Raw genomic sequence first — 27,829 nt, 5'->3', positions numbered from 1 at the left:
TTTATAATTAAAATCATAATAAAACAAAATTATTTCTCTTTTGAAAATGTTATGTTCGTTATATATATAAAATGTTTTTTTTTTTCCCGTCTTCATAGCTCTTCAATTGAACTTCTTTAATGCCTACAACCAACCATCCATGCAAAGCATCATGAAAATATGTATCAAGGAACCAATTTTAGAATGCCTAAAGATAAAAAAGTAACTTTATTTTCATTTTGGAATACAAAAACGGTATTATTTACAAATGTTACAAGTATCCAGACATTGTATCCTGCGAATTTCTACTACCCACAGTCGGTTTGCTTGTGCCAAGATTTGGAGGAACCCGTGCATTCGTCTCAGCAAGCTCTCTCACCCGTTCCAAAATCGGCTCAGGAATCGGCATTGAAGTGGGCTTCCGCGAGTTCATCTATTATTCAACCACACAAACTACATCAGCTAAACTAGCCACAGAGAAACAAGAATAACAACTGCAATGATTCGAGAACTTCAACCCAGACATCCAAATTATATGTCGAAATAATTTTGGTATCATGTTTTCCTTCAATGAAGTAATTTCAGATAGTTAATTGCAGTGCATTGTATAATGGTCAAGCGCATTCTATCATACAAGACAGTAATATATATAAGAAACGATATTTACAGTCGTGAGTGTGCAAACGACGTGCAGTTACTTTAAAATAAGTGAATAAATATGGAACCCACATGAAAAGAAATTAATTTTTTAATAGTGGACCCCACTCTTTCTCAAAGCGACTGTACGGCACTTGCGCATTTCACGACTGTATGTAGCATTACTCGGTTCAACACCCACCCACCCACCGACTCACAGCCACAAGCCACTTGAATGAAAGAAAGCATGTGAAAAAAATATGTGTGAATGCTTACCACATCATCTGGAGGTGCCTGTGCGAAGCTAGCTTTTAGCAGGTTCCTCCACTTGTCCTACACGTTAAAATCTGCAGTAAGCCTTGAAAGTATTTGTAAAGGGTAACATTAATTGCCGATCATATCAAAGATAACAATGTCAAATAAGTGTTAATTGGGTAGAACAAAATTAAAAAGACAAATTGTACTTTAAGATCAACGGATGTGCGGTATGAATAGGATGCAAAAGCAAGTCGTTTGATGTCAGACCACCTTCCAGCTCCACACTTGGATACACCCTCAACCAATTTCATAACCTCAACAAGAGTCCAAGCTCGATGATGCTTCCTTCTCATTCCACCTTTTGCAGTGGGAACAGTTACTACATTATCATCTGAATTATCTCCGGAAGAATCTGCTTGTGTCCTCCTCAAATTCTCTTCCAGTTCACTTCTGCTCATTACAGAATGCTGCCTATCTTTCTCTAGTTCAGCAAAGAACTACATTGGAAAAATAATTATTGTTAACCATAAAAATAAAAATGCAACTGCTTGCAAGAACAAAAGATAACATAGCACTCAATTGCTCAAAAGAAATGTCATACCAGGAGATCATGGCAAAATAATCATTTTAAAAAATGCTGCACCAAACTTAATAGATATAGTTAGACCATCTCAATTAATCTCACCTACATATCAAATCCTTTAGCAGATACAAGATATATATCCCCCTTAATGCAGCTGATAGTTGGGGGAGGTTAAAGAAACCATATCAGCTGCTTTATCTCATTATCCACAGAGACTGCTGCCATTACTACAGACTATTTTAACTTGCCTGGAAACATGATTCATGAAATAGGCCTGTAACATCATCCAGAGTCACAGACACCAGAGCACTATACCGTACTTCTATCTCAACATGAGAAGCAGAAGACCACGGACATGAGACTTTCTTCTAGACAGAAATTCTCACAACTCCATCAGTAAGTACTTATTATCCAATCAAAGATGAAAACATCACGATGTGATAAACTCAAATGTGATCTTACCGGCTGCCGAATCTGATCCACAAAAGATTTCCTTTTCAAAATTTTGCTCCCAATATCCTCATCTGTTTGAGAACTGCGTACACTAAGGGCTTTCTTTACCAGTTTAGTTGCCATGTCCATGACACTTGGATTGAACTTCTACCAATTGAAAGTTAAATCGAATTTGTTTTGTAGTAAGAATATTTTAGTGTGAAAAAATAAAATCCAAATATACCAACAAATTGGATTAAACATAGTTGCATGCTGTTAGTTCTCCAGTCAGGACTCAGCTTAGCCAAATCTAACCCATGTTTCGGTTTAGTATCGGAATCTAAATGTTTAAATTTCCTTATGCAAGTAAACAAACTACAACACACACCCCAAGGTTTTGTGCAGTTCTATCACATCCCATTTATATGATATTCAATTGCTGTTGAAATGTTTCTTGTTCCAACACAACGAAGCACCAGTCACAGATACTGATAAGTTTCCAAATCGATTCTGTTACATCACTTACAATTATTCCTAGGCTAATTAAGGAAAGCAATGTGTTGTTTAATCATCGCTTGTTTGTTATCAAGGCAAAAGTATGACTTCATATTAGCTAGAAGGTTTGCATGTAGCTCAATTCCTCAAAAAGTTCATGGTTAAGCAAGCACAGAATTTAAATATCAGCGAAAAAATTTAAGACCCAATAGCCAAAAAATAAAGAAAACCCATAGTAAATAAAAAAAAATTTAATATAGCACAAGATTGCCAAACGAGGTAAAACTTGAGCACATCAGCAGTTAATGCGACATGCTATGTTCTGATTGCTTTCCTTGCAATGCTACAAAATATTTCATATTCTTTTATGATAATTTAAATACAAGCTCACCTGCTCGTTATATACTTCAAATATAATTGCACCTGCTAGTTGAAAACAAACCCTAAAGTTGACATCCAACAAATCCATTAGGGAACTCATCCAATGGGTTGTCTTAAATGGAATTTTGGTGAGTAATCTATGAGCATTCTATGCCTGAGCATGATAGTAATCTTGTTTCAAGTATGCTAATGTGCTGGCCATGAAACTGAAATGAGATCCTTCTAGTTGGCGTCCAATTACCAGCAAATTTATTCAATGTTATTCATTGTATGGGAATTTACCAATATGATCATTGGTACTGACATGCCTTGAAGGTTATGTCCGTGCTAAGCATATTTAGATGGAATTAGTGACACCAATCTCGGGGTGTGCTGCGGATACATGAATTGGCTAACACAGAGCTACTAGTTCACCTCCAAACTAGTTTCTATTTCCAATTTGCATTGGTTGCTCTTGTTATTATTTAGATTTTTGCTTTCCCTGTTCTGTAAGTCAGTCCAATCATTCTTGTAGTCCTATTTCTTGTACAGAAGCTCCCATAGTATTTCTTTGTTCATGGTAATGGCATCATACAGCACAATGCCCCAGTGGAATTACACAACTTAAAAGTTATTCGAGAGAAAGAAAAAAGCCCTTTGTCGTCAACGTAGCTCCAAAATGAATAAAAATATTGATCATTGAAGTATAGGGAAACTATTAAATGAATACCATTTTTACAGAATTAAGTGCAGTACATTTTGTTTTTGTTAAAAAAACATCTATAAGCCAAAAATGCACGAAAGTGTGATAAACATGCCAACAGTACTATAGCATAAATCTTCTAATCAGAATATACAACACGCTCCTTCAAAGAGAACACACTAAAGTTGATACGGGCAAAGAGTCAGAAACTACAGAATGGAATCCGCGATCATTAGCCCATGTTACATGCACATGCTTTAAGTTCCTTCAATAATCAAGTGGGAGGCATTATAGATCAGGTAATGGAACAAACTAACACAAAAATTGCAGTTTTTCAAAGGAATAGATCATGAGAACAATAATGAAAATAAAACAGAACAAATAAAAAAAGTGTCAGTGGGGAGAGAGAGAGAGAGACCAAAGTAAGCATACAATACTGCACCTGGAATTTTAAATTACAACTGCACCGTGCACACAGTGAAGCAATACCTGACTCATTTGACATCTAGCAGGGAAGGAGTGCTATGAAAGGATTACAATATGCTTAATAAACAAAAACCCAAAAATATAAAATCCAGATAAACAAAGCCACATATGTATAGCTCTGGTGTAAAAGGTACCACATACCATAAGAGCCATGACATTTTTCCTTGGACGGCTTCTTCGAACCCGAGAAACGTATGGAACGTGAACACCGAGTCCCCCAAGAGAGTCCAACCGAGTGACAACAGTTCTCCCATCTGACAGCACATTTCTAACGGGCCTAGCAAAAGATCTTGGGGCGATCTGGCCAAGTCCAGCATTCTTAGGTGAGCTCATCAACCTTTGGCTATAATCTCTGGAATCTACTTCGGATAGTTCTTCTATATATCGTTTGGTGGGCTTCCGCATTCTTTTTGCTGTCCTCTGTTCTGTATGAAGCTGCTCACTTCCACTATCAAGATCCACACCATGATTTCTTAATTTCTTGCCAGAACCAATTTGATGGTCTTCAGATTGGCTGCCAATGCTACTTGGTGAACCTTTACAGTTTACATCAATTGTTCCAACTGATGGATCATGGGTGAATGAACCATCCACATCCTTGCTACCTTCATCATCACCTTTCTTCACCAAGTTGTTATCTTTAATCATGAACATTGTGGTTGATATGTCACAAGAGTTAGTCAATCCCATGGATATCCTCCTCTTAAGCCAAAGCTTGTCTTTGACAGTAGTTTCTCGCCCAAATGTTGCTTTAAACACTTCATGAAGTTCTCTAATTGATAGTTTATCCAAGCAAATCTCCCCCTTTAACTTGGAAAAATCAAAGTTCAAACCAGCACAGACAGCAGCAGCAGATGATCCACTTTCCATCATTTTATCAGGAGGCTTTGGCACCCCCCCTGTGTCTCCAAATTGATTGATATGGTTGTCCTTCAAACTTAAAGTTGATGAAGGAAAGCATTCCTGCAAGGAAATTCCAAATTGAAGCTTCTCATCAGTACCAAGCAAATTAAAATGCTGATTGGGAATAACAACAAGAGGAAGTAACTTACAAAGCAGAGTTAATTTCTTCAACAACCTTTGGTGCTAAAAAAATGAACAAAATGCGCATAGTTCCTAGCCAAGCATGTCCATCTACTACACTCCAAAATGTTAGATATTTTCCTATGCATTCACTATAACATTATTTTTTCATCTCATCAAATTCCATTGAAAACACGTGGTATGTTTTTACTCAAAACAAGCACTCCAATATGTTGATTTTTTACCTTAAGGGTAACACATGAGTTGGTGCAATGAATGCAATAACACACATGAAGAAAAGAATTGACAACGCAGAATGCTTAAGCATATCCTTGTAGCATAATTTGTTTTTTATATGTCATTGTTGGATGATAACACAAGCTTGCACATAAATTAATTCAATCATCGCTATTTTACTACATTAAAATATTAAAAATAAAATTCAAACAAGAAAAAAAGATATGTGTGACATAGCAGCATTAATGCAGGAATATTCAACAAGTGGTTATGCAAAAAATCATGTAAGTAATGACAGCTAATCAATAACCCAATCAGTTCTCAAACAGAGGAGGAAGCTATATAACTTTTAAAAAAGGCAACCAATACCTCAAGCCGTGCATTTAGCTTACAAGCATCAACTTTTGAGTTCTTCGACTTCAATAAACCTGGCATATATTGATTATTCAGATATGAAAGTTACATGGAACTAGAAACATGATATCAAAAACACGTGTCCAATGACTTATCAAACCAAGTTGCTAATCAGGAAATCCAGTACCGAGCTTCCAGTAAGTTGGAAAAATCCATTCGATGATGTAATTAATTAACAGAACATCTAAGAGCTCAAATTCCTATTTTTGTTATATGTAGGGAGAATAATACTCTAATCAACTTAAAATATTTATAAGAAAAAAAAACTATAGATGAACTTCCAAAAATTTAGCCCCTATATACCCAACCCCCTTGTGCCAGCCTAAACATTATCTAAAAACTCAAATTATTATTTTCTTAAATGTAGTGAGCATGGCATTCTAATACCAAAAAACTTTAATCGGCGAAATTAAATCCAGAATGTTGTAACATTAAGATGCAATTGATCCAAACAGTTTACAAAGTGCACATAATCTGTATCTATCTGCTTTAAGTTGTCTTTACAAATGACGGGTATTAATAAAGTAAAATTGGAAGAATTAGTAAAATGATAACATGAGCAGACCTTCTGAGCTTTCTATCAGAGTCTTCTCAGAGGACAACCCTTCGTTGCACATGCAGCCCAATGTCTGCACAGTGTCAGCAACATCATGCATTTCACTCTTGTCATCTTCAAGAAAATCCCCAACCTCCATTAATTCATCATCGGTTGCAGGCACTAATCTCCCATCTCCTTCAACCTGGATATCAATTAAGACATCAGGTCTTTTTTTTTTTTTTTTGCTTTGCCCTTAAGCTGCGTCTAGTTGCATTCATCAGAACACCACATAAATACAAGCCTTTAATATCAGACAAAAGTTTCTCATATAAAACAATAAACAAAGTGCTCTTCAATATCTACATCTCAACCAACAGCAGTTCAACATTTTTCATGCCAGAAAAGAGAAACCGGTTTCTCATTTTAATTTATATCTAAACAAAAGCAACAGCATCGACAAGATGATTATAAATATATTTACACGTGGAATACAACTTATTCAAGGAAAAAAATGTACCCGGACAAGCTTGTAGATAACCGGATCGGCAATCTGCTTTGGTGAAGACAGAGCAGAGCTACTTTTCTCAACCCCGTTCTCTTCATCCTTTCCTTCATCATTCCACTCGACTCCAACCACTGTTTCCATGGAAAACCCACCACATGCAACTCAAATACACAAACTGAACATACAAAACAAATGAACAGTAAAAATAAACAAATGATTCGAAGTGAATTTTTTTTCTTAATTAAAACTTTATCCACGTGCAACTCAAGCATACAAGAATTTATAACAATAAAAAAAACACAATAATACTATCAATTTCAATTTTCTATATATATATATATATCCAACGTTACTGAAAACTACTACTAAGCTTTGCTTTAGATGCTACTGAATCTCAGTGCATAAGTCCACAAAAAACACTTCAAATTATAAAAAATTTGAACAAAAAATTCAATGAAATAGTACCAAAAAAAAAAGAAGCTGAGAATTACTCGAAAATGTTGCATTTCGAAGCATAATTTGAATTGACAATTTAAATAAACAAGAGGAACATGGTGGTTTGGGCTTACCATAGGACTAAGTGGTGACTCTGTCAGTTCAACTGAAACGCCACGCTGAAACGTACCGATTGCGAGCAAGTCAGAAAAGAGCGTCCAGTTGAGAAAACGAGTTGTCGAATAGAGCGAGAGAGAAACTACTTAAATACGAAAAGGAACTCGAGAATGAATGGATGAGCCAGATAATCCGAGAGAGAGAGAGGGAGAGAAGAGCCTCTTTAGACCTCGCTTTTCCAGTACGCTGTGTTTCCTCCCCCATACGTATACTGGTTCGGAATCAAATAAAAACATATTCTGATCTGAAATTCAGGGGTGGGTTTGGAGTCCGGACAGTGATTGCTGAGGCTCGCGAGTTCTGACTACGACTGCCACGTCATGTTAATTTTTATGTAATAAGATGATTTACAATTATATTTAAGTTCATCCTCTTTAATTTATTTTTTGCTAAGTTTATCCAATTTTCTACTTTTTTGTTAAGAAATGTTATGAAATGCAAGATACGTCAAGTTAAAAATGATCTACCCCATGATTTTACATAAGAGCTAGCCAAGTTAATTGCTGGATTGTCGTTTTTCAAGTGCATAAAAGATCCGGACCTCAAAAAAAAAATAAAAAAGCTAAATAAAAACTTGTACAAAAAGCTCTGCCCAGTCACCAAGCAAACTGGGTACTAGCACACAGGCTGGGCACCAATCTCCTCCCCTGCACTCATTACACGTGTCTCGGCACAACAAATGCCCCCAAGTCATTAGCTTTCAGCCTTCCACTTTTGCTCAGTTTCTATTCTCCAAATGCTTGGTCAGATTCTGCCGGAAGGTGAATTATATCTTCCAGCTTTTCATTTTTGAATGATGCTTCTTAGCATATTCAGTTTGAATGACGACAAGAAAAGGCACAGCGACCCTGAATGTTATCACTTCGTGGCCCAAAAACACAACAGTCAGCTCTCAGGCCCATCTGTCTCCCCCACTTTGCTTCGGCTTACCCATCCTTCGACCTTGACCAATAGGCTTTCAAGCTAGGGGAGCCCTACCCTTACTAAGAAAGAGCTAAGGAAACAAAAAAGATAGAATATTAGAATCCTACTTCTCAAGGCAAAACTGCAATTAAGATACCAAGCTCCAAAGTTCAAAAAAAAGATACCAAGCTCCAAACAAAGGCAAAACAGTCCACAGACAGTCACCAACTCGTAGTAAAAGCGGATGCGTTACTTCCAAAGAAAAAACCATATCGAGTAAAATTAGGCCGCGGGCATCTCAAAATGCCTCTCTCTTGTTCTAAACACTACAAAGTTAAAAAAAGACTACCAAAATGGGAGGTCCTAATTTAAGCTGCTGCAACCTCTACATCAGTTGTCGCCAATGAAGCCCTGATGCTGTAGCCCTCTTCCTCCTTCGGTATGTGGATGGTAACCAGATCAGGAAAGGGTGTTGTGGGGCCTACCTTGCCCTTAGGATCCCAATCAAGCATTATCTTCACCTTGATGCCAATAACACCCTGCAACAAATTGTGAGCACAAAAGCATCAACTGGCAGAAAACTTCCATACCTAAGCATGTTGCTGGCATGCAAATCGCATTTTTCAGTTTTTGAATCAATGGCAAGGGCAAATAAGCTGACCTGTCTAAGAAGCACATGCCTCACAGCGGAGTCGATATATTCCTTGACAAGCTGACCAGAGGATATTCATGTATCCATCCTTGAACTTCATAGATTTGGCACGTTGAGCCCTGAGTTTACTGCTTATTATAACCTGAATACAGTGTCAAGGGCCAACAACTTTTTTCTTCACATACCTCACATCCTTTTGCTCTATTCTCCATGACAAATCTAAGAACACCAAAGCAGGCCCTAAACACAAGAAGATGAAAAGCAATTCCTAATAAGTACAAAAACCGTGATGAAGCATAGATATGGTCCCAAGACATCTTCAAGAACTAAGATTATGGTAGCTCAATAATATGTGCCAGTGTTCGTGGTTTTCTAAACTATACATGAATACTAGATGCAAAACCGTCGTACAAAAATAAATTTTCACCCATCCCAACTGTTCTGGTTCAGGCTGTGAAGAAGACTTCCCAGCCAGTTCAAACTGAAGATTTAAGGTTCAAATACTTTGATATATTTTGGCCTTTCCCAACACTTGGCTAAACAAATTCCATGCCCACAATATGTCAAGGAACATGTATGCTTGTGTATGGGGCTGAGGCTGAGGGAAAAATAACAAGAACAAGTCTAGCTGATTCACGAGGCAATAGATTCCCTGAATTTCAGAGTGACAGGAATACCATGAAATTTAGGAGTTCCCGAACTCCAAGAACTAAATAACAGTTCAAAGAGACTAACAAACTCCACATTTAATGTGAGCATTGTTGAGGATCCCCTTGACCCTTTATTCAGGTTGACATACTGTACTAAGATATCATTTATCCACCATTTAAACATATGATAAATATGAAGAAAAATAAGGCCGTTACACTTCAACAAAAGACCCACAGAAAAGTTTCTTAGCCTTGGGTCCCCTATCCCCCAGATCATGATTTGCCTACCCCTAGGGTGAAACGCCCTTACCTTTTCGGTTGATTGTGGAAGAGAAGGGATTAAAACCAAGACGCTAGGGTTTAAAACCACATTCTCTAATCCTCTGAGCTACAAGCCCGACCCTATTTCCCCTAGACCATGTTGAATACTAAATAAAAACTGCAAACAAAAGTCACTTTTCCCCAATCTCCCAACTGTTCTGGTTCAAGCCGTAAAGAAGACTTGCCAGCTAGTTATCTCACTAATAATTTAAGGTTTAAATACTTCTGATCCATTTTAATCTTTTCCAATACTTTGCTTATAAATTCCAAGCCTACAATATGTCAAGGCACAGGCAAAGATGCATGTGAGCTTGAAGGAGAGGAGGAAGAGAGAGAGAGAGAAGAACAAATCTTAATGATTGATGAGGCAATAGATACTCTGAATTTCACAGAGAATAACATTAATACCAAGAAATTTAGGAGTTCCCGAACTCCAAGAACTATATAACAGTTCAAAGAGACTAACAAACTCCAAATATTTAATGTAAGCATTGTTGAGGAATCTCTTAACCCATTCTTTGTTGGGAAGGGGAGGAATAGAATCAATGCTAACCACAAGATTTACATTCCATGAAACATTGTTTTTTTTTTTATGGGTAACATTCCATGTACATTTTTCTGCAAACCGTGAAGCAACTGACGTACAAGGTTCCACAGATAACACCTCAAATATTATGAAAAAATGGAGCACGCAAACTCCAACCACTAAGAGTTCAATGATCTTACAAACTCCAAAAATCCAATGCAAGCATTGTTGATGGTCCTCTCAATTCAACCAAGGAAAATGATATGAGTTAACCAATCTTTCTTCTCAAGATTTTCAAGATTGTCAGCCACAAAACGGAAATCAGCAGGACTTTCAGGGAATAACATGACAATTTATGTCGTATATGCACTAAATTAGTTTATCAAAAAGAGGTGATCTCGTCAAGTCTGAATTCCTAAAGGTGATAAAACTTCAACTTTGTACTTGTAAAAATGTTCAACTTTGTGGTACACAGATTAACTGCCCAACCACACTTCATCAATTACAGAAAGAAAATAAAAATATTGCCCCAGTTTCAGAGAGAATAACATTAATACCATGAAATTTAGGAGTTCCCGAACTCCAAGAACTATATAACAGTTCAAAGAAACTAACAAACTCCAAATATTTAATGTAAGCATTGTTGAGGAATCTCTTAACCCATTCTTTGTTGGGAAAGGGAGGAATAGAATCAATGCTAACCACAAGATATACATTCCAGGAAACATTGTTTTTTTTTTCAGGGGAAACTTTCCATGTAACATTTTTTCTGCAAATCGTGAAGCAACTGACGTACAAGGTTCCACAGATCACAACTTGAATATTATGAAAGAATGGAGAATGCAATCTCCAACCACTAATAGTTCATATATGCACTAAATTAGTTTATCAAAAAGAGGTGATTTCGTCAAGTCTTAATTCCTAAAGGTGATAAAACTTCGACTTTGTACTTGTAAAAGAAAAGTTCAACTTTGTGGTACACAGATTAACTGCCCAACCAAACTGCATCAATTACAGAAAGAAAGAAAAAAAACATTGCCCCAGTTTGAGAGAGAATAACATTAATACCATGAAATTTAGGAGTTCCCGAACTCCAAGAACTATATAACAGTTCAAAGAAACTAACAAACTCCAAATATTTAATGTAAGCATTGTTGAGGAATCTCTTAACCCATTCTTTGTTGGGAAAGGGAGGAATAGAATCAATGCTAACAACAAGATATACATTCCATGAAACATTGTTTTTTTTTTTTTTTTATGGGTAACATTCCATGTAACATTTTTTCTGCAAATCGTGAAGCAACGGCCGTACAAGGTTCCACAGATCACACCTTGAATATTATGAAAGAATGGAGCATGCAAACTCCAACCACTAATAGTTCATATATGCACTAAATTAGTTTATCAAAAAGAGGTGATTTTGTCAAGTCTGAATTCCTAAAGGTGATAAAACTTCGACTTTGTACTTGTAAAAGAAAAGTTCAACTTTGTGGTACACAGATTAACTGCCCAACTAAACTGCATCAATTACAGAAAGAAAGAAAAAAAACATTGCCCCAGTTTCAGAGAGAATAACATTAATACCATGAAATTTAGGAGTTCCCGAACTCCAAGAACTATATAACAGTTCAAAGAAACTAACAAACTCCAAATATTTAATGTAAGCATTGTTGAGGAATCTCTTAACCCATCTTTGTTGGGAAAAAGAGAAATAGAATCAATGCTAACCACAAGATATACATTCCATGAAACTTTTTTTTTTTATATGGGTAACACTCCATGTAACATTTTTCTGCAAATCGTGAAGCAACTGACATAAAAGGTTCCACAGATAACACCTCCAATATTATGAAAGAATGGAGCACGCAAACTCCAACTACTAACAGTTCAATGATCTTACAAACTCCAAAAATCCAATGCAACCATTGTTGATGGTCCTCTCAATTCAACCAAGGAACATGATATAAGTTAACCAATCTTCCTTCTCAAGATTTTCAAGATTTTCAGCCACAAAACGGACATCAGCAAGACTTTCAGGGAATAACATGACAATTTATGTAGTATATGCACTAAATTAGTTTATCAAAAAGAGGTTATTTCCTCAAGTCTGAATTCCTAAAGGTGATAAAACTTCAACTTTGTACTTGTAAAAGAAAAGTTCAACTTTGTGGTACACAGATTAACTGCCCAACCAAACTGCATCAATTACAGAAAGAAAAAAAAAACATTGCCCCAGTTTCAGAGAGAATAACATTAATACCATGAAATTTAGGAGTTCCCGAACTCCAAGAACTATATAACAGTTCAAAGAAACTAACAAACTCCAAATATTTAATGTAAGCATTGTTGAGGAATCTCTTAACCCATTCTTTGTTGGGAAAGGGAGGAATAGAATCAATGCTAACAACAAGATATACATTCCATGAAACATTGTTTTTTTTTTTTTATGGGTAACATTCCATGTAACATTTTTTCTGCAAATCGTGAAGCAACGGCCGTACAAGGTTCCAAAGATCACACCTTGAATATTATGAAAGAATGGAGAATGCAAACTCCAACCACTAATAGTTCATATATGCACTAAATTAGTTTATCAAAAAGAGGTGATTTCGTCAAGTCTGAATTCCTAAAGGTGATAAAACTTCGACTTTGTACTTGTAAAAGAAAAGTTCAACTTTGTGGTACACAGATTAACTACCCAACCACACTTCATCAATTACAGAAAGAAAATAAAAACATTGCCCCAGTTTCAGAGAGAATAACATTAATACCATGAAATTTCGGAGTTCCCGAACTCCAAGAACTATATAACAATTCAAAGAGACTAACAAACTCCAAATATTTAATGTAAGCATTGTTGAGGAATCTCTTAACCATCTTTGTTGGGAAAGGGAGAAATAGAATCAATGCTAACCACAAGATATACATTCCATGAAACATTGTTTTTTTTTTAAGGGTAACACTCCATGTAACATTTTTCTGCAAATCGTGAAGCAACTGACGTACAAGGTTCCACAGATAACACCTCCAATATTATGAAAGAATGGAGCATGCAAACTCCAACCACTAACAGTTCAATGATCTTACAAACTCCAAAAATCCAATGCAAGCATTGTTGATGGTCCTCTCAATTCGACCAAGAACATGATATAAGGTAACCAATCTTTCTTCTCAAGATTTTCAAGATTGTCAACCACAAAAAGGACATCAGCAGGACTTTCAGGGAATAACATGACAATTTATGTCGTATATGCACTAAATTAATTTATCAAAAAGAGGTTATTTCCTCAAGTCTGAATTCCTAAAGGTGATAAAACTTCAACTTTGTACTAAAATGTTCAACTTTGTGGTACATAGATTAACTGCCCAACCACACTTCATCAATTACAGAAAGAAAATAAAAACATTGCCCCAGTTTCAGAGAGAATAACATTAATACCATGAAATTTAGGAGTTCCCGAACTCCAAGAACTATATAACAGTTCAAAGAAACTAACAAACTCCAAATATTTAATGTAAGCATTGTTGAGGAATCTCTTAACCCATTCTTTGTTGGGAAAGGGAGGAATAGAATCAACGCTAACCACAAGATATACATTCCATGAAACATTGTTTTTTTTTTTATGGGTAACATTTTATGTAACATTTTTTCTGCAAATCGTGAAGCAACGGACGTACAAGGTTCCAAAGATCACACCTTGAATATTATGAAAGAATGGAACATGCAAACTCCAACCACTAATAGTTCATATATGCACTAAATTAGTTTATAAAAAAGAGGTGATTTCGTCGAGTCTGAATTCCTAAAGTTGATAAAACCTCGACTTTGTACTTGTAAAAGAAAAGTTCAACTTTGTGGTAAACAGATTAACTGCCCAACCACATTTCATCAATTACAGAAAGAAAATAAAAACATTGCCCCAGTTTCAGAGAGAATAACATTAATACCATGAAATTTTGGAGTTCCCGAACTCCAAGAACTATATAACAATTCAAAGAGACTAACAAACTCCAAATATTTAATGTAAGCATTGTTGAGGAATCTCTTAACCATCTTTGTTGGGAAAGGGAGAAATAGAATCAATGCTAACCACAAGATATACATTCCATGAAACATTGTTTTTTTTTTAAGGGTAACACTCCATGTAACATTTTTCTGCAAATCGTGAAGCAACTGACGTACAAGGTTCCACAGATAACACCTCCAATATTATGAAAGAATGGAGCATGCAAACTCCAACCACTAACAGTTCAATGATCTTACAAACTCCAAAAATCCAATGCAAGCATTGTTGATGGTCCTCTCAATTCGACCAAGAACATGATATAAGGTAACCAATCTTTCTTCTCAAGATTTTCAAGATTGTCAACCACAAAAAGGACATCAGCAGGACTTTCAGGGAATAACATGACAATTTATGTCGTATATGCACTAAATTAATTTATCAAAAAGAGGTTATTTCCTCAAGTCTGAATTCCTAAAGGTGATAAAACTTCAACTTTGTACTAAAATGTTCAACTTTGTGGTACATAGATTAACTGCCCAACCACACTTCATCAATTACAGAAAGAAAATAAAAACATTGCCCCAGTTTCAGAGAGAATAACATTAATACCATGAAATTTAGGAGTTCCCGAACTCCAAGAACTATATAACAGTTCAAAGAAACTAACAAACTCCAAATATTTAATGTAAGCATTGTTGAGGAATCTCTTAACCATCTTTGTTGGGAAAGGGAGAAATAGAATCAATGCTAACCACAAGATATACATTCCATGAAACATTGTTTTTTTTTTATGGGTAACATTCCATGTAACATTTTTTCTGCAAATTGTGAAGCAACGGACGTACAAGGTTCCAAAGATCACACCTTGAATATTATGAAAGAATGGAACATGCAAACTCCAACCACTAATAGTTCATATATGCACTAAATTAGTTTATAAAAAAGAGGTGATTTCGTCGAGTCTGAATTCCTAAAGTTGATAAAACCTCGACTTTGTACTTGTAAAAGAAAAGTTCAACTTTGTGGTAAACAGATTAACTGCCCAACCACATTTCATCAATTACAGAAAGAAAATAAAAACATTGCCCCAGTTTCAGAGAGAATAACTTAATACCATGAAATTTCGGAGTTCCCGAACTCCAAGAACTATATAACAATTCAAAGAGACTAACAAACTCCAAATATTTAATGTAAGCATTGTTGAGGAATCTCTTAACCATCTTTGTTGGGAAAGGGAGAAATAGAATCAATGCTAACCACAAGATATACATTCCATGAAACATTGTTTTTTTTTTAAGGGTAACACTCCATGTAACATTTTTCTGCAAATCGTGAAGCAACTGACGTACAAGGTTCCACAGATAACACCTCCAATATTATGAAAGAATGGAGCATGCAAACTCCAACCACTAACAGTTCAATGATCTTACAAACTCCAAAAATCCAATGCAAGCATTGTTGATGGTCCTCTCAATTCGACCAAGAACATGATATAAGGTAACCAATCTTTCTTCTCAAGATTTTCAAGATTGTCAGCCACAAAACAGACATCAGCAGGACTTTCAGGGCTTAACATGACAATTATGTCATATATGCACTAAATTAGTTTATCAAAAAGAGGTGATTTCGTCAAGTCTTAATTCCTAAAGGTGATAAAACTACAACTTTGTACTTGTAAAAATGTTCAACTTTGTGGTACACAGATTAATTGCCCAACCACACTCCATCAATTACAGAAAGAAAATTAAAACATTGCCCCAGTTTCAGAGAGAATAACATTAATACCATGAAGTTTAGGAGTTCCCGAACTCCAAGAACTATATAACAGTTCAAAGAAACTATCAAACTCCAAATATTTAATGTCAGCATTGTTGAGCAATCTCTCAACCCATTCTTTGTTGGGAAAGGGAGGAATAGAATCAATGCTAACCACAAGATATACATTCCATGAAACATTGTTATTTTTTATGGGTAACATTCCATGTAACATTTTTTCTGCAAATCGTGAAGCAACGGACGTACAAGGTTCCACAGATCACACCTTGAATATTATGAGAGAATGGAGCATGCAAACTCCAACCATAATAGTTCATATATGCACTAAATTAGTTTATCAAAAAGTGGTGATTTCGTCAAGTCTGAATTCCTAAAGGTGATAAAACTTCAACTTTGTACTTGTAAAAGAAAAGTTCAACTTTGTGGTACACAGATTAACTGCCCAACCACACTTCATCAATTACAGAAAGGAGATAAAAATATTGCCACAGTTCCAGAAATACACAACCGGGATCAACAACAGACCAGAAAAACAGATGTTTATTGTTCAATTCAAATTTCAAGTTATTTTCAACACAAAATCTATCTGCACAAATATGACACTGGAACTCATCCATAGTTTGGAGACAAAACACTCTGAAAAATGAAGACACAACTTCGGTATGTTTAAGATATACCTCTGAACAGCAGGCCCTCCAAGAAGCTTGTAACGCAGAGACTCTGCCTGAGCAATGGCACAGAGCCCTCTGTTGTTCACTTTCTCAGCTTAAAGCTCAACACTGTTCTCGGGAAACTTGAAACGCTTCTGAACGATAGATGTGAGTTCCCTAATTATTCGTTCCTTCTTACCTAAACCACCAATTAAAAGCATAATCAGAGAGCTTAACCTCTAAATTGAAATTAACCCTATGTAGCAAACTAGACGAAGTACAATCTTTTCCTCTCAACTATTTTCAGCAACCACATGCAGCTTATCAGCGCACACATTTTTACATTTCCAAAAATGTAGCTTATCGCCAACTAAAACAGATCAGCTCCCTCAATCACATAAAATTCATTGGTTTGTTACACAAACGTTTGATTACTTCGCTATCAAGACATTTTTTCTGATAAGTGCTATCAACACAATGACTTATCAACCAACAGAGTGGGATATGGATCTACGGTTTTTTCTGATATGTCAACAAATACAGCCCCTCAAAAGAGTTGCGGGAAAAATTTTGGCCAAACATGAAGCTCGATCAATCACACTCCTTCAACATTCCCAGAATCTTTAACTAAACCAAAGAAAAAAGTAGTACCTTTTCTAGCCCATACAGAACCATGACAATCTAACGATGCGCTGTCTTATAACCTCAAGTACAATATAACCAAACTTCAAAAAATAAGTTGTGTTATTTTCCGACACCTTCTCGGAAGCCAAACATATACAGAGTAAAAACATTGCATTACCAAGAACGTTCTGAGTCCGAGTGGCCCTAATAATAATCTCGGTTCGCATCGGTGTAACCCTAACTTCGACGCCGGAGTACCCATCCTCCGCGAGCTCTCTCGTCAAGACCTCATTCAACTCCGCATAGAACACTCCGTCAGCGACAAACTATGGAAAACCAAAAATAACAACATAATTCAATCCCGAGAAAACGTCAAAATAAATAATAGTCTGTATGGTTGCCGAGAAATAGCGGGGAAAGAAAAATAACGGAGCTACCTTTCGCTTTTTGCTGATTTGAGTCGCCATTTTGTTTTCAAGCGAATCGGGTCGAAAAAAGTACTGAACTGCCGCGCCTTCTCTTTCCTCTGCGGTTTTCTTCGGTCTGAAAAACCCTAGGAAGAAAGTGAGAGAGGAAGAGAGTAATTAGTAATCAAGGAGAGCATTGATCCTACGGTCAATGGCCGAGGGTTAGTTTTTTTAACGGTTTCGATTAAAAGTTATTAAAAGCGTGATTTTTGCCGCTTTAAATGGCATTATATGTAAATATCTAGTCTTTTTAGTGCGAAAAAGGAAATGAGCTAAAAGTTATCTTGTAGTTATTCTGGTTATTGCGGGAACGAGGTGGTTGGATGAGATCAACGGAAGGGTCTATCAATGGCGAGCACGACTACTACTACTGTCATTATTCCTTCCTCTCTCTTTCTCAAAACCAGGTCTCTATTTCACCATTATCAAAGCTCATGTTCTTCTTTCAAATTCGACATCGAAAAGCGTGCTCTCGGTCGTTGCTCGGCCAAGAAGAAACTCGGTTTTATGGATCAAATTCTTGATTACATCGAAGGTACTCTTTCTATGAGCTCCTATCTATCTTACGAATCAAAAAACATGGTTAACACTCACCTTTGTGATGCCTGCCTGTGTGTTTGTATAGGGGGTCCCAAGTTAAGGAAATGGTATGGAGCACCCGAGATTCTCCCAAAAGATGCATCCATTGTTGAAGACGATGATCAATCAGGTAGTCTATAAATAGTAGTTTTTGAGTTTTTGTCTCTGTGATTTGAAAGAAAACTCAATTATTTATTTGAAAGACAGAAGAAGAAGAAGAAGTTAGAGATGCGGTTTTGGTTACTGATGGAGATAGCGAAATAGGCCAGGTGTGTTTTGCTATGAATGGTATAAAGAACGTTATCTATTTGGAAGAATTTAGGAGGTTCAAAATACCACTTGAAAAATGCCATCTTATCTGCATTTTAATTTTCGTTTTTAGGAAATGCCATCATAGGAGTAGTTTCTTGCTTGGTAGTGTACAGAGCTCTTGATAGGCTTACAGTAAATGAATTCTGAGCCTTGTGCTATCTAGCTTCTATAGATGGTAATATTGTCCTTGATTGTCAAAAGAACTCGGGTTAAAGCACTAGTGAAGGATAAGCGGGCTGCCCTTGAAGCCTTTGGAACTTATGTTGAGGTGGGTGGATTCTTTTTTGGTAATTTGGCAGTCACTTTTCTTAATCTTTCTTTTATTTTTCCTATGAAGAATACCGGTTCTCGTTTTTGGTGTTGTGTGCAGTCAATGTCTGGAGATGCAAGTGACAGACCATTTCTAAAGAGAGCTCTAAGAGGAGTTCGAGCAATAATATGCCCGAATGTATGCATATCTCGATTGTATCTTCAACAGTTTGATTATGCATAGCTATTTGCTTCTAAATTAATTTGTTTTGGGGCATTCCTAGTTATCTAAGGTGATATTGCCTATCTACATCTTCTCAAGTATTATTTTTCCATGTTTTTTCAGGAAGGTTTCTTATCAAATGTTGGGGGCTTGAAAGGGGTTCAACATGTAATTCTCTTATCTCAGGTATCTCTCTATGTCTCAGGTGTGCTTGTGTAAATAAGAAAGGGTCACCATTCAAGTAAATGCTTGTTTATTATCGTGGTTTCACAAGGTTGCAGTTGTCTGCTTATGGAGGTGTTGGTGGCGTTCAAGCTCTCATGAAAAGCAATGCACGGAAATTGGCTGAGCAAGATGAATCGATGCTGAGGACCTCAGGAATCCCTTACACCATCATTAGGGCCGGGTCCTTACAAAGCACTCCAGGTGGACAGCAAGGTTTTAGCTTTGAAGAGGTATTATTACGCCTCTCCTTTCTCAATTTACAAGATAGAATCAAACCTGTGGTACTCAGCTTCAGAGTACTTAAACTGACCAATTGATTGGAAAATAAATAATATGACTGATTCAGGAGGAAAGCTTGCATATTGTAGGCAGGATGGGGCTGCACATTTCCAGTCTCATGCAAACTTAATACTTCTTACCATGCTGTTTCTTGTTTTAGGACGGCATTATATTTACTTTTTGTGCTCAAATGATGAATGTTAAGATTCATGAGAGCGTCTAGTTTCTAAACAAAAAATTGATTGTATGTGTCAAAGTAATTTAGTATCAACGTCCAAAAGTATTTTAGCTCGTCCATAAGCAAGCGGGCAAAACATTCTCATATTAGATGCAAAGATAACGAATTATACAGCGTGTTCTTCTTTTTCTGGTTTGAATATAGTCTCATTTTGATGCATGGAAACAAATTCTTAAACGATGATTCTTCTTATCAAGCCTGTTTGTTCAATATTATCTCATGGGCCCGCGAAGTTTTAATTCTGACAGAGTTTTACGGAATTGACAAGCATTGAAGGATAGAAACAAAATTACCCTACAAAGATAACAATAATAAGGTCTGTTTGATTTCTTTAGTACCAAACTTCATTTACTACTCTTCATGACAGGGTAGTGCTGCAAGGGGAAATCTTAGCAAGGAGGATGCTGCCTTTATTTGTGTGGAAGCTGTTGAGGCAGTCCCACAAAGAGGATTCATGTTTGAGGTTGGTAAACATATACACATTGCAACTCCATTCAGCGAAGTTGATTTGTTGGCGATTTTCTTTTGGCATATGAACTAGTTGAATTAATCCTGCCTACCATGTTGCATGAAGTGAACCAACAGTTTCGTCCTAGGTTCCTGCCTAACGCACGCTGACTTTAGAAGTACACTGAGAAACAAAAAAAATGGAGTCATAGCCATGGAATAAAAAAAAACCACCACCAAGTTGGCATATAAAACAAGATATAAACTGCAGAATACGAGATTGACCCATTTGTAAACAACCCCATATTAGTTTATTTTAAGCATGTCATTTTCTTGGTCATTTCTCTGTGATTAGTTTACAAGTACTGTTCTCTGATTCTTGTGGCAATAGGTGGTCAATGGAGACGAGAAGGTTTCAGATTGGCAAAATCGTTTGGCTAAATTGATCGAGAAAGCAGACCAGAAGCTTCAGTAATCACACCCAAACAACGTACAAAGAGGTGCCACTCGTTTATTTTGACTTCTCTGGTAATGCTCTCGTGGAGTGGTATACATGTGATGAGAATAAAAGGGTGTAAAAGCGAGTTTGTTTTGAACAGAGCTGCATACCCATTCATTCACGATAGGTAAGAGTGACGATTCAGAAAACACCACAAGGACTTGTGCTAAGTTTCTGGTTTCAAGTAGCTGTCAAAGCCCACCGCACAAGATCTAGCAGGCTACGTCAACCTTTTCTTTTTCTTATTTAAACTTAAATGCGTCCCTCTTGTATCTGAGAAATCATGAATCATGATCTTGTTATCGAGTTTCTTTACGTTCTTTATCATCATCACATGACAGTCCTAAAAACGAAAGCACGAGACTTGAGAGGTAATCTCTTGCAACTATAAGTTGTATATATAAGTTGCAACTATAATTATGTCTGAATTCTGATGCCTTCTTTCTTTCTTTCTTCTGCTGCTGCTTCTTCTTCTTCTTCTTCTTTTGCGATGATTTATACAATACTTGGTTTCTGAAAATTTTAATCGTAAATAACTAACGTTGAGTAGTGATAAGAAGTAGCTCCAATGTGGGTAAGATTGACGTCCCCAGAATTTCCAGCATTTTCTCAGAAATGTGGATGAGGAACTTTGGATGGAGGCACCCACATGCTCTTCCAATAATCAACAGTGTAGAAGGGAAAAGAAACATGGAAGAAAAAATGTGTCCGGAAACAAGAGTTACATTTCTTGTCGGATTCCAGCACTTCGTGTGGTGACAATATGAAACTACATCTTCTTTCCCATCCTTATCAACAAGAGTTGAGATTCCCCAGATTTCTGTCACTTCCAATATCTTATTCTTTCCAAATAAAACGATCTTTCCTTACTAATTTTGTCGCAAAGTTGTAAAGTAAAACGGATTTAAGCACATGTGATGCTATTGCTATACTATCTATATATACTATTGTTGGGAGAGCAAGTGGCGAATTAAAAAGATTTATCTCTTTTCCCCATTCTCTAGCACCCCAACAAATTTTCAAACTTCAGAGATTACATTAACCAAAGCATACTCATTAAGCCAACAATTCATCAAACCTTCGTGCTTCTGCATGCGATCTGTCGAGTTGAACTGCATTTCAATGTTAGGCTTTGTCTGTTTTGCTTTAAAAACGAATTTTGTAAATAATTTTCATGGTCTAGACCTCGTTTGGATTATTATGATATGAGATGAAATGATTTTAAATGAATTGAATAAAATATTGTTAGAATATTATTTATTAATATTATTATTATTTTGAGATTTTAAAAAGTTAAATTATTTATTATATTTTGTATAAAAATTTAATAAATTTCTAATGATGAAATGAAGTAAAATGATTTATGTGTCCTTAAATGTTGGATTTGTTGAAAAGTATGTCAACAAAAATCAATTTCGGTTAATAAAAAATCCAAATACTTCTTTTAGAAATTAAAACGGAAATCTTGTTCAATAGTCCTCGAGTCTCAAATAATACAGCATTTTCTCTCTACCCGATCACCTCCCACTAGGGTTTCCTTTATCTCTTTCCAATCTGTTTTTTATTTAATATTTTTAAATCGTTTATATTTATTTTTATTTTTCAAGTTATAAGTTTTTATGTCATTTTTTCTTTTTTCTTTTTCTTTTATTTTAATTGTTTTAATGTGTTTTTAACTTTCAAAATATTTTTCTAAAGTTTTCTTGCATGTGGCATGTTATGTTAGTGTATGTAATAGTTTATTAACAAATGTCTGACAAATGGATCAATTTGATCGATCCTAGAATCACAATGAGTAAAGACACAAACATTAAAAATCACACGAATTTGATTTTAAGACAAACTATGGGAACTAATTTTATTTTTAACTTTGTAGATGCAAAAGTTTGGCTATGATTAGGCAACTAAGTTGATAAGTTTGGATAAGATTAGCTAATTAAGATGATAGACTTCATCTTATTTTTGATTTTGTAATTTGGATGAATGTAAAATACTTTGATTTTATCTATAATTATTTTAAGTTTATCTATAAGTTATTAAAAAATGTTTTAGATAAATCAAGAGTGTGAGAATCGGTCTCATTTTAGGAATTGATTCAATGCATTGTATTGTATTGTAAGACAAATACATTTCACAGATGTTGAAGTCCTATTGGCCAGTGTCAAAATGAGATACTCACCCGACTGTTTTTGAGGTTTTTTCTTAAACAGATTATCCTTCTGCCCTTATCCTCTCTCCGATTTTTCCTTTTCCTTCCCTCTCCCCAATTTCCCATTTTCCTCTCCTCTCCTTTCCCCCACAGTGATTCTCCCTCTCCCATTTTCTCTTTCTCTCTCCCCGCCTCCCACCGAGTGATTTGGAACGGCAATAAGCAACGAACCCATAAGTTTTTTGGTTTAGCAATCTGGATTACAGTTGGGTCGATTTATGATTTATTTAGGCTAGGTTGATTTTCTTCATATTTCAATGAAGTGAATATCAAATTCTTCATATTTCTAGGCCGAGTCGATTTTCTTCATATTTCAGTGACGTTCTTCATTCTTTTTGCACACAGAAGCGAGAGAGAGAGAGAGAGAGAGAGAGAGAGAGAGAGAGAGAGAGAGAGTGTTTCGACAGCCAGGAATCCAAGTTGCCGAGGTAAGGGTGGGTGACATTGTTTCGACGATCAATTTTTTTCAAAATGATGGGTGGAGGCCAACGAAGGTGGGGGGCACAAATGTTTTGGGTGGGAGCAGAGTGATATGCACATGAGGATAAATTGAATCTGCTACATGCGGCTTATTTTTCAATTCTATTGAAATTCAAACGTGTCAATTTTTCATTTGTTGGTATAAAATATCCTTGGACACCCGACCGGCCCGAAGCATCTCTCTAAAAGAAAGAAAAAAAAAAAAAAAAATAAAAATAAAAACAAAAACAAGAAGGGGAGTGATTTGAAGTTTCTGGGTCCACCAACAAAAAGCAGAATCAAATTCTGTGTGGAGATAAGCGTGTTGGGGGAGAAAATGCAATGTTAAAGGCATTTTCACAACATTAAAAACTTGGGAGGATATCAAATCAGTGTGTAAGAAGGAAGCAAAGAATCTAAATAAAAGACAAGCAAGTTCTACCAATTCAATCTCTTCAAAAAATCACTGGGCCTTGCTTTCTTTTAAACTAACCAAGCTACCACTTTCCTTTGTAATATTTCAATTCCTTAATCCATCGTTTTCACATTAAGAATATCCCAAGAAAATGCCATTAAGTAGGACAAAATATTAGTCAAGAAAATACCAATCCACCACATGAGATTCCAAACTAAAGACATTTGGATACAAACAAATACATATCATCCAAATTTATTTCTTCAATTGCCTCTTCAACCCAAAATCTAAAAATTCTCATCATCACTGCAGAATTGCATGCTATTAGTTCTAATTACTGAGATCTTGCCATTTTGGGGGGTAAAAGTAAAAGTATATACCAACCCTCCATCACAATCCTCAACCAGGTAAGGGCACTAAAAGGAGTTCCTTTTGACAAACATGGGAAAAGAATAAAGTGGGCCATTCAAAGTCTCCATTAAAAGCAGATCATGGATCAGAAGATGATGATGAAAACAATTTACTAATACCAAAATCAGAAGGCAGCCATTCATTCAGATAATCTAAAAGATAAGTGGAAGCTTTATGCCCCAAAATTAGCCACTTTTTAGCAATCAAACTAGGTTCTACTGATCAATGATTGATGTCACACGGTACAGATCCAATTAACCTAACAATAAACAATTAAAAAATGGAGCTAGTGAAGAAAGAAATATTAAAACTACCCAGCATATCATACCCAAATAATCAGTGATTCCGTATAGGCATCAAACTTGAAGATTTAATAACAGAATACTGGTTTAATCCAATGAATTAAAGATGTTACACAGAATATTAGTTGCAAATTTGGCACGTTCTTATTGAAGTGATCCTTCTATCAAAACTACAGAAAATGTAATTTCAAAGAAAATTGTGAGAATTAAACTGAAGCATAAAGTCTCAAACACATTTTAACTCACATAGAACTATAGAAGAGTAAGACAATCTCATCATATCCTTTTCCTTTTTTTTTGATAGGTTCATCATATCCTTTCCTTCTGGTACTGAAATACTCATTCTTGTTCCGCAATGAAAGCGTGAAGCACTGACACAAAAAGCTCAACAAAAACAATTATCCGGACCTAATTCTCTTCTGACTGGCTTTTCCATTGGATTTAAAACTCCCACCTGATTCTCCTTCTGATGAAGCATCAACTGACTTGGTAAAAGAGCTCGAAAGATCGGCATAGAGATCCACAACCCTTCTGATATTGTTATTTAGCTCTCTAATCAAGCCCACGTTTCGGCTCAAGTTATCAGGGATCTTTGACTCATGGTTTTGGTTGATTTCATTGATTAGCAACCTGTTCTGGTCCAAAATGTCCTGGACTTGCACAAAGTTCTTCTGAAATGCCTGCAAAACCTTGCTATCTACTTGGGTTCCATTTCCTATGCCTGAAGATATATCACCTTCCATTTCAATTACACTTTAATTCAATCGAAACCAGCCCCGGGCCTGCATCAGAAACAACAGCCAAGTGAAAACAGAAAAAGAATGAAGCAAGAGACAAGCTTAAACGACTTTGAAATTTAATGGATTACCATATTTGTATTTGGTTTCTGCATAATTTTAAGGGGTGAGAAAAGAAGTAAAAAGCAAACGTGGGATAATTGTTTAGCCTCTCATTGGTTGGAAAAAAATAAAATAAAATTTCCGCTACTCAGAATCCCATTGAAATTAAATCCCAAACCCAGTTATGCCTAGGAAGAATGTGGCTTTATCTCATCTGTGTAATATGTAATACCAGGGAAACCTACAGAAACCATAACATTCAAAATTTATTTCTAAACTTAATTTCCTCCGTTTTCTCCGCAACCAAACAGTAGCTTAGAAAAGTGAAGCACAAGAGATCATGTAAAAAGTAGAAAATCAGACATGGGCATTAGTTTGGTAAGTAAAAGCAGACCTCTTTTTCCACAAAAAGCAGCCTTTTCTTTTGTTTCTCCAGAAAAAAATTCCCATGCTATGATTTTAAAGTGGAAAAGAATTTGAACGACCCCAAATACCAAGTCAATGCCACACAGCTTAGAAGAGAAGTCCTCTCAAAGAATTTTTTAAAGGGATTAAATTATGTCAAAACTACGGAAAAAACAAAATGTTGCAGAAAAACTTCCTGTTTTCTGCAGAAAACAACGTTAAAAAGGGACGAAATTGATACCCAGAATTGCAAATCGTACACTGCAAAACAAGCATTTTTTTTAAATAGAGAGATTTTTAAAGTCGTGTCCTTTTCTCTCGGTAAGAGGCAAAAAAGCCAGTGTTTTGATTTGAGGCAGATAAGGAAGATATCTCCATAGAAATCTAAATTGTAAAATAAAAACACACCAAAAGCTTTGGAATTCACAGAAGAAAAAAGGGAGGTCTTTCTTAACCCAGGTAGACAGAAGCGCAAGCATAAATCTACATCAAAAAAAATTCCACATTGAAAAGAAAAAAACAACATCATAAGCATTCTCTTCCTCTTACCTTGAAAGCATGTAACGTTTAAGGAGGGAGAGACAGATAAAAGATTTTCTCAAGAAAACGGCTCTTTTTCTCTCGAGAAAAGTATAGATGGGAAAGGAATCAAATCCCGTTCTGGTGCCGCTCGAAGGAGGTCCTGAAATCATGGAAGAAACATAAGAGAGTCTGTGCCGAGATTTTATTGACAGTACACGACGCAGGCACTGCACGCCAATAACGTCTCTCTCTCCCTCTCCCTCCCTCCCTCCCAAGCTTAGAGGAGTAGATAATCAGATATTTCTACGTCCTCGTTTGCTTCACAGATGCAGTACTTGCGGTTCATTCATTGTCTGAATGAGGAGAAGATTTGTATGTTGTGCAGAACAGAACACGTTTTCTTGTGTACTGTATATGATGATGCATACATACATGGGAGGGCCCAGTTATAAGTATTTGGAGATGATCCTGGCTGTTCATGTGCAGTTATTTGTCATACTAGAAGCGTTGGATCCGGAGTCCGTACTTGGTAAGTGGACATGGTATTACCAAATTAACCCTAGTGTATTTATTTTCCAGAGATTTAGAACTTAAATTATAGCTATGTCAGGTGGGCTACAAACTTTGCTTGATCAGTTGATCTGTAAAGAAAATGTGCTACATTCGTGGGAATTCTTGTTTGAATCTTATAATTTAGATGAAAAGAGAGGTAGATGCTTCAAAATAAATTTAAGTATTTAATGCATTTATATAAATTGTATCATATGTATTTTTTAGTAAATTGAAGTTTTTTAGTATCATATGTATTTTTTTAGTAAATTGAAGTTTTTTAAAAGTTTTTTTTATCAATTTTTTAATTTTTTCTATTATTATTTTCAAATTGAAGTTTTTTAAAAGTTTTTTTTATCAATCTTTTTTATTATTTTCAATAATTGACGATTGCATAAATAAAATTATAAACATAATATTGTGAATATGTGACACTGTTAAAAAAAATAAGAAAAATGCTAGTTGAACTTATAAAAATAATCGATAAAAATGATCAATTGACTTTACTATTTTTTATTTTTAATTTTTTTTTACAGAGTGATTTGGATTCAAATATGAGTTGAGATGGTTTGTGAATGGTAGAATAAAATATTTTTAGAATATTATTTTTTAATATTATTATTGTTTTGAGATTTAAAAAAATTAAATTTTTTATTATATTTGTGTGAAAATTTAAAAAAATTATAATGATGAAGATGTGATGAGTTGATGTGAATTTTAAATTCAAACAACCCTTTAATGGTTAAGAAAGTAAATATTAATGAATTGATTTTTTTTATTTTTTAAAAATATTTAAAGATATATAAAAAAATATTAAAAAAATAAAAAAA

At 35.5% G+C, this 27,829-nt stretch overlaps 3 protein-coding genes and 1 pseudogene across 11 annotated transcripts; 1 reads left to right on the top strand and 3 right to left on the bottom strand.

The window, feature by feature from the left end:
• Positions 1–164: 164 nt before the first annotated feature.
• On the bottom strand, positions 165–7,555 carry LOC109001935. Of its 6 annotated transcripts, none has more exons than XM_035692283.1 (9): positions 7,219–7,548; positions 6,662–6,824; positions 6,172–6,346; positions 5,562–5,620; positions 4,074–4,895; positions 3,936–3,968; positions 1,080–1,370; positions 892–948; positions 165–412 (listed from the first exon to the last, which is right to left on the bottom strand). In XM_035692283.1, exons 2-9 carry the CDS (start codon positions 6,788–6,790, stop codon positions 251–253), a joined length of 1,728 nt encoding a protein of 575 aa, XP_035548176.1. In that variant the 5' UTR covers positions 6,791–6,824; positions 7,219–7,548; the 3' UTR covers positions 165–250. The 6 variants fall into 6 exon arrangements, 5 of the variants coding, with proteins under 5 accessions (XP_035548176.1, XP_035548175.1, XP_035548179.1 ...); XM_035692282.1 differs by having other exon boundaries at positions 3,889–3,951; XM_035692286.1 differs by having other exon boundaries at positions 3,889–3,951; positions 6,662–6,780; positions 7,219–7,547.
• A 137-nt stretch (positions 7,556–7,692) lies between these two features.
• On the bottom strand, positions 7,693–17,906 carry LOC109001991 (annotated as a pseudogene).
• Positions 17,907–18,130: 224 nt separating this feature from the next.
• Positions 18,131–21,342, top strand: LOC109001990. Of its 4 annotated transcripts, XM_018979531.2 has the most exons (10): positions 18,131–18,372; positions 18,463–18,546; positions 18,624–18,685; positions 18,901–18,996; positions 19,099–19,176; positions 19,324–19,386; positions 19,482–19,655; positions 20,310–20,405; positions 20,781–20,889; positions 20,989–21,342. In XM_018979531.2, exons 1-9 carry the CDS (start codon positions 18,186–18,188, stop codon positions 20,862–20,864), a joined length of 924 nt encoding a protein of 307 aa, XP_018835076.2. In that variant the 5' UTR covers positions 18,131–18,185; the 3' UTR covers positions 20,865–20,889; positions 20,989–21,342. The 4 variants fall into 4 exon arrangements, with proteins under 4 accessions (XP_018835076.2, XP_018835077.2, XP_035547571.1 ...); XM_018979532.2 differs by having other exon boundaries at positions 18,132–18,372; positions 19,324–19,368; positions 20,781–21,342; XM_035691678.1 differs by having other exon boundaries at positions 18,132–18,372; positions 20,781–21,342.
• A 3,392-nt stretch (positions 21,343–24,734) lies between these two features.
• Positions 24,735–26,838, bottom strand: LOC109001989 (protein ELF4-LIKE 4). Its single transcript, XM_018979530.2, has 2 exons — positions 26,478–26,838; positions 24,735–25,466 (listed from the first exon to the last, which is right to left on the bottom strand). The coding sequence occupies exon 2, from the start codon at positions 25,425–25,427 to the stop codon at positions 25,083–25,085; it is 345 nt and encodes a 114-aa protein (XP_018835075.1). The 5' UTR covers positions 25,428–25,466; positions 26,478–26,838; the 3' UTR covers positions 24,735–25,082.
• Between the last annotated feature and the right edge of the window lie 991 nt (positions 26,839–27,829).

Source organism: Juglans regia, chromosome 7 (assembly GCF_001411555.2).
Source record: "Juglans regia cultivar Chandler chromosome 7, Walnut 2.0, whole genome shotgun sequence".
Classification (NCBI taxonomy): Eukaryota; Viridiplantae; Streptophyta; class Magnoliopsida; order Fagales; family Juglandaceae; genus Juglans; species Juglans regia.
The sequence above is the reverse complement of the archived record's forward strand: the minus strand, read 5'-3'. Positions and strand labels throughout refer to the sequence as shown.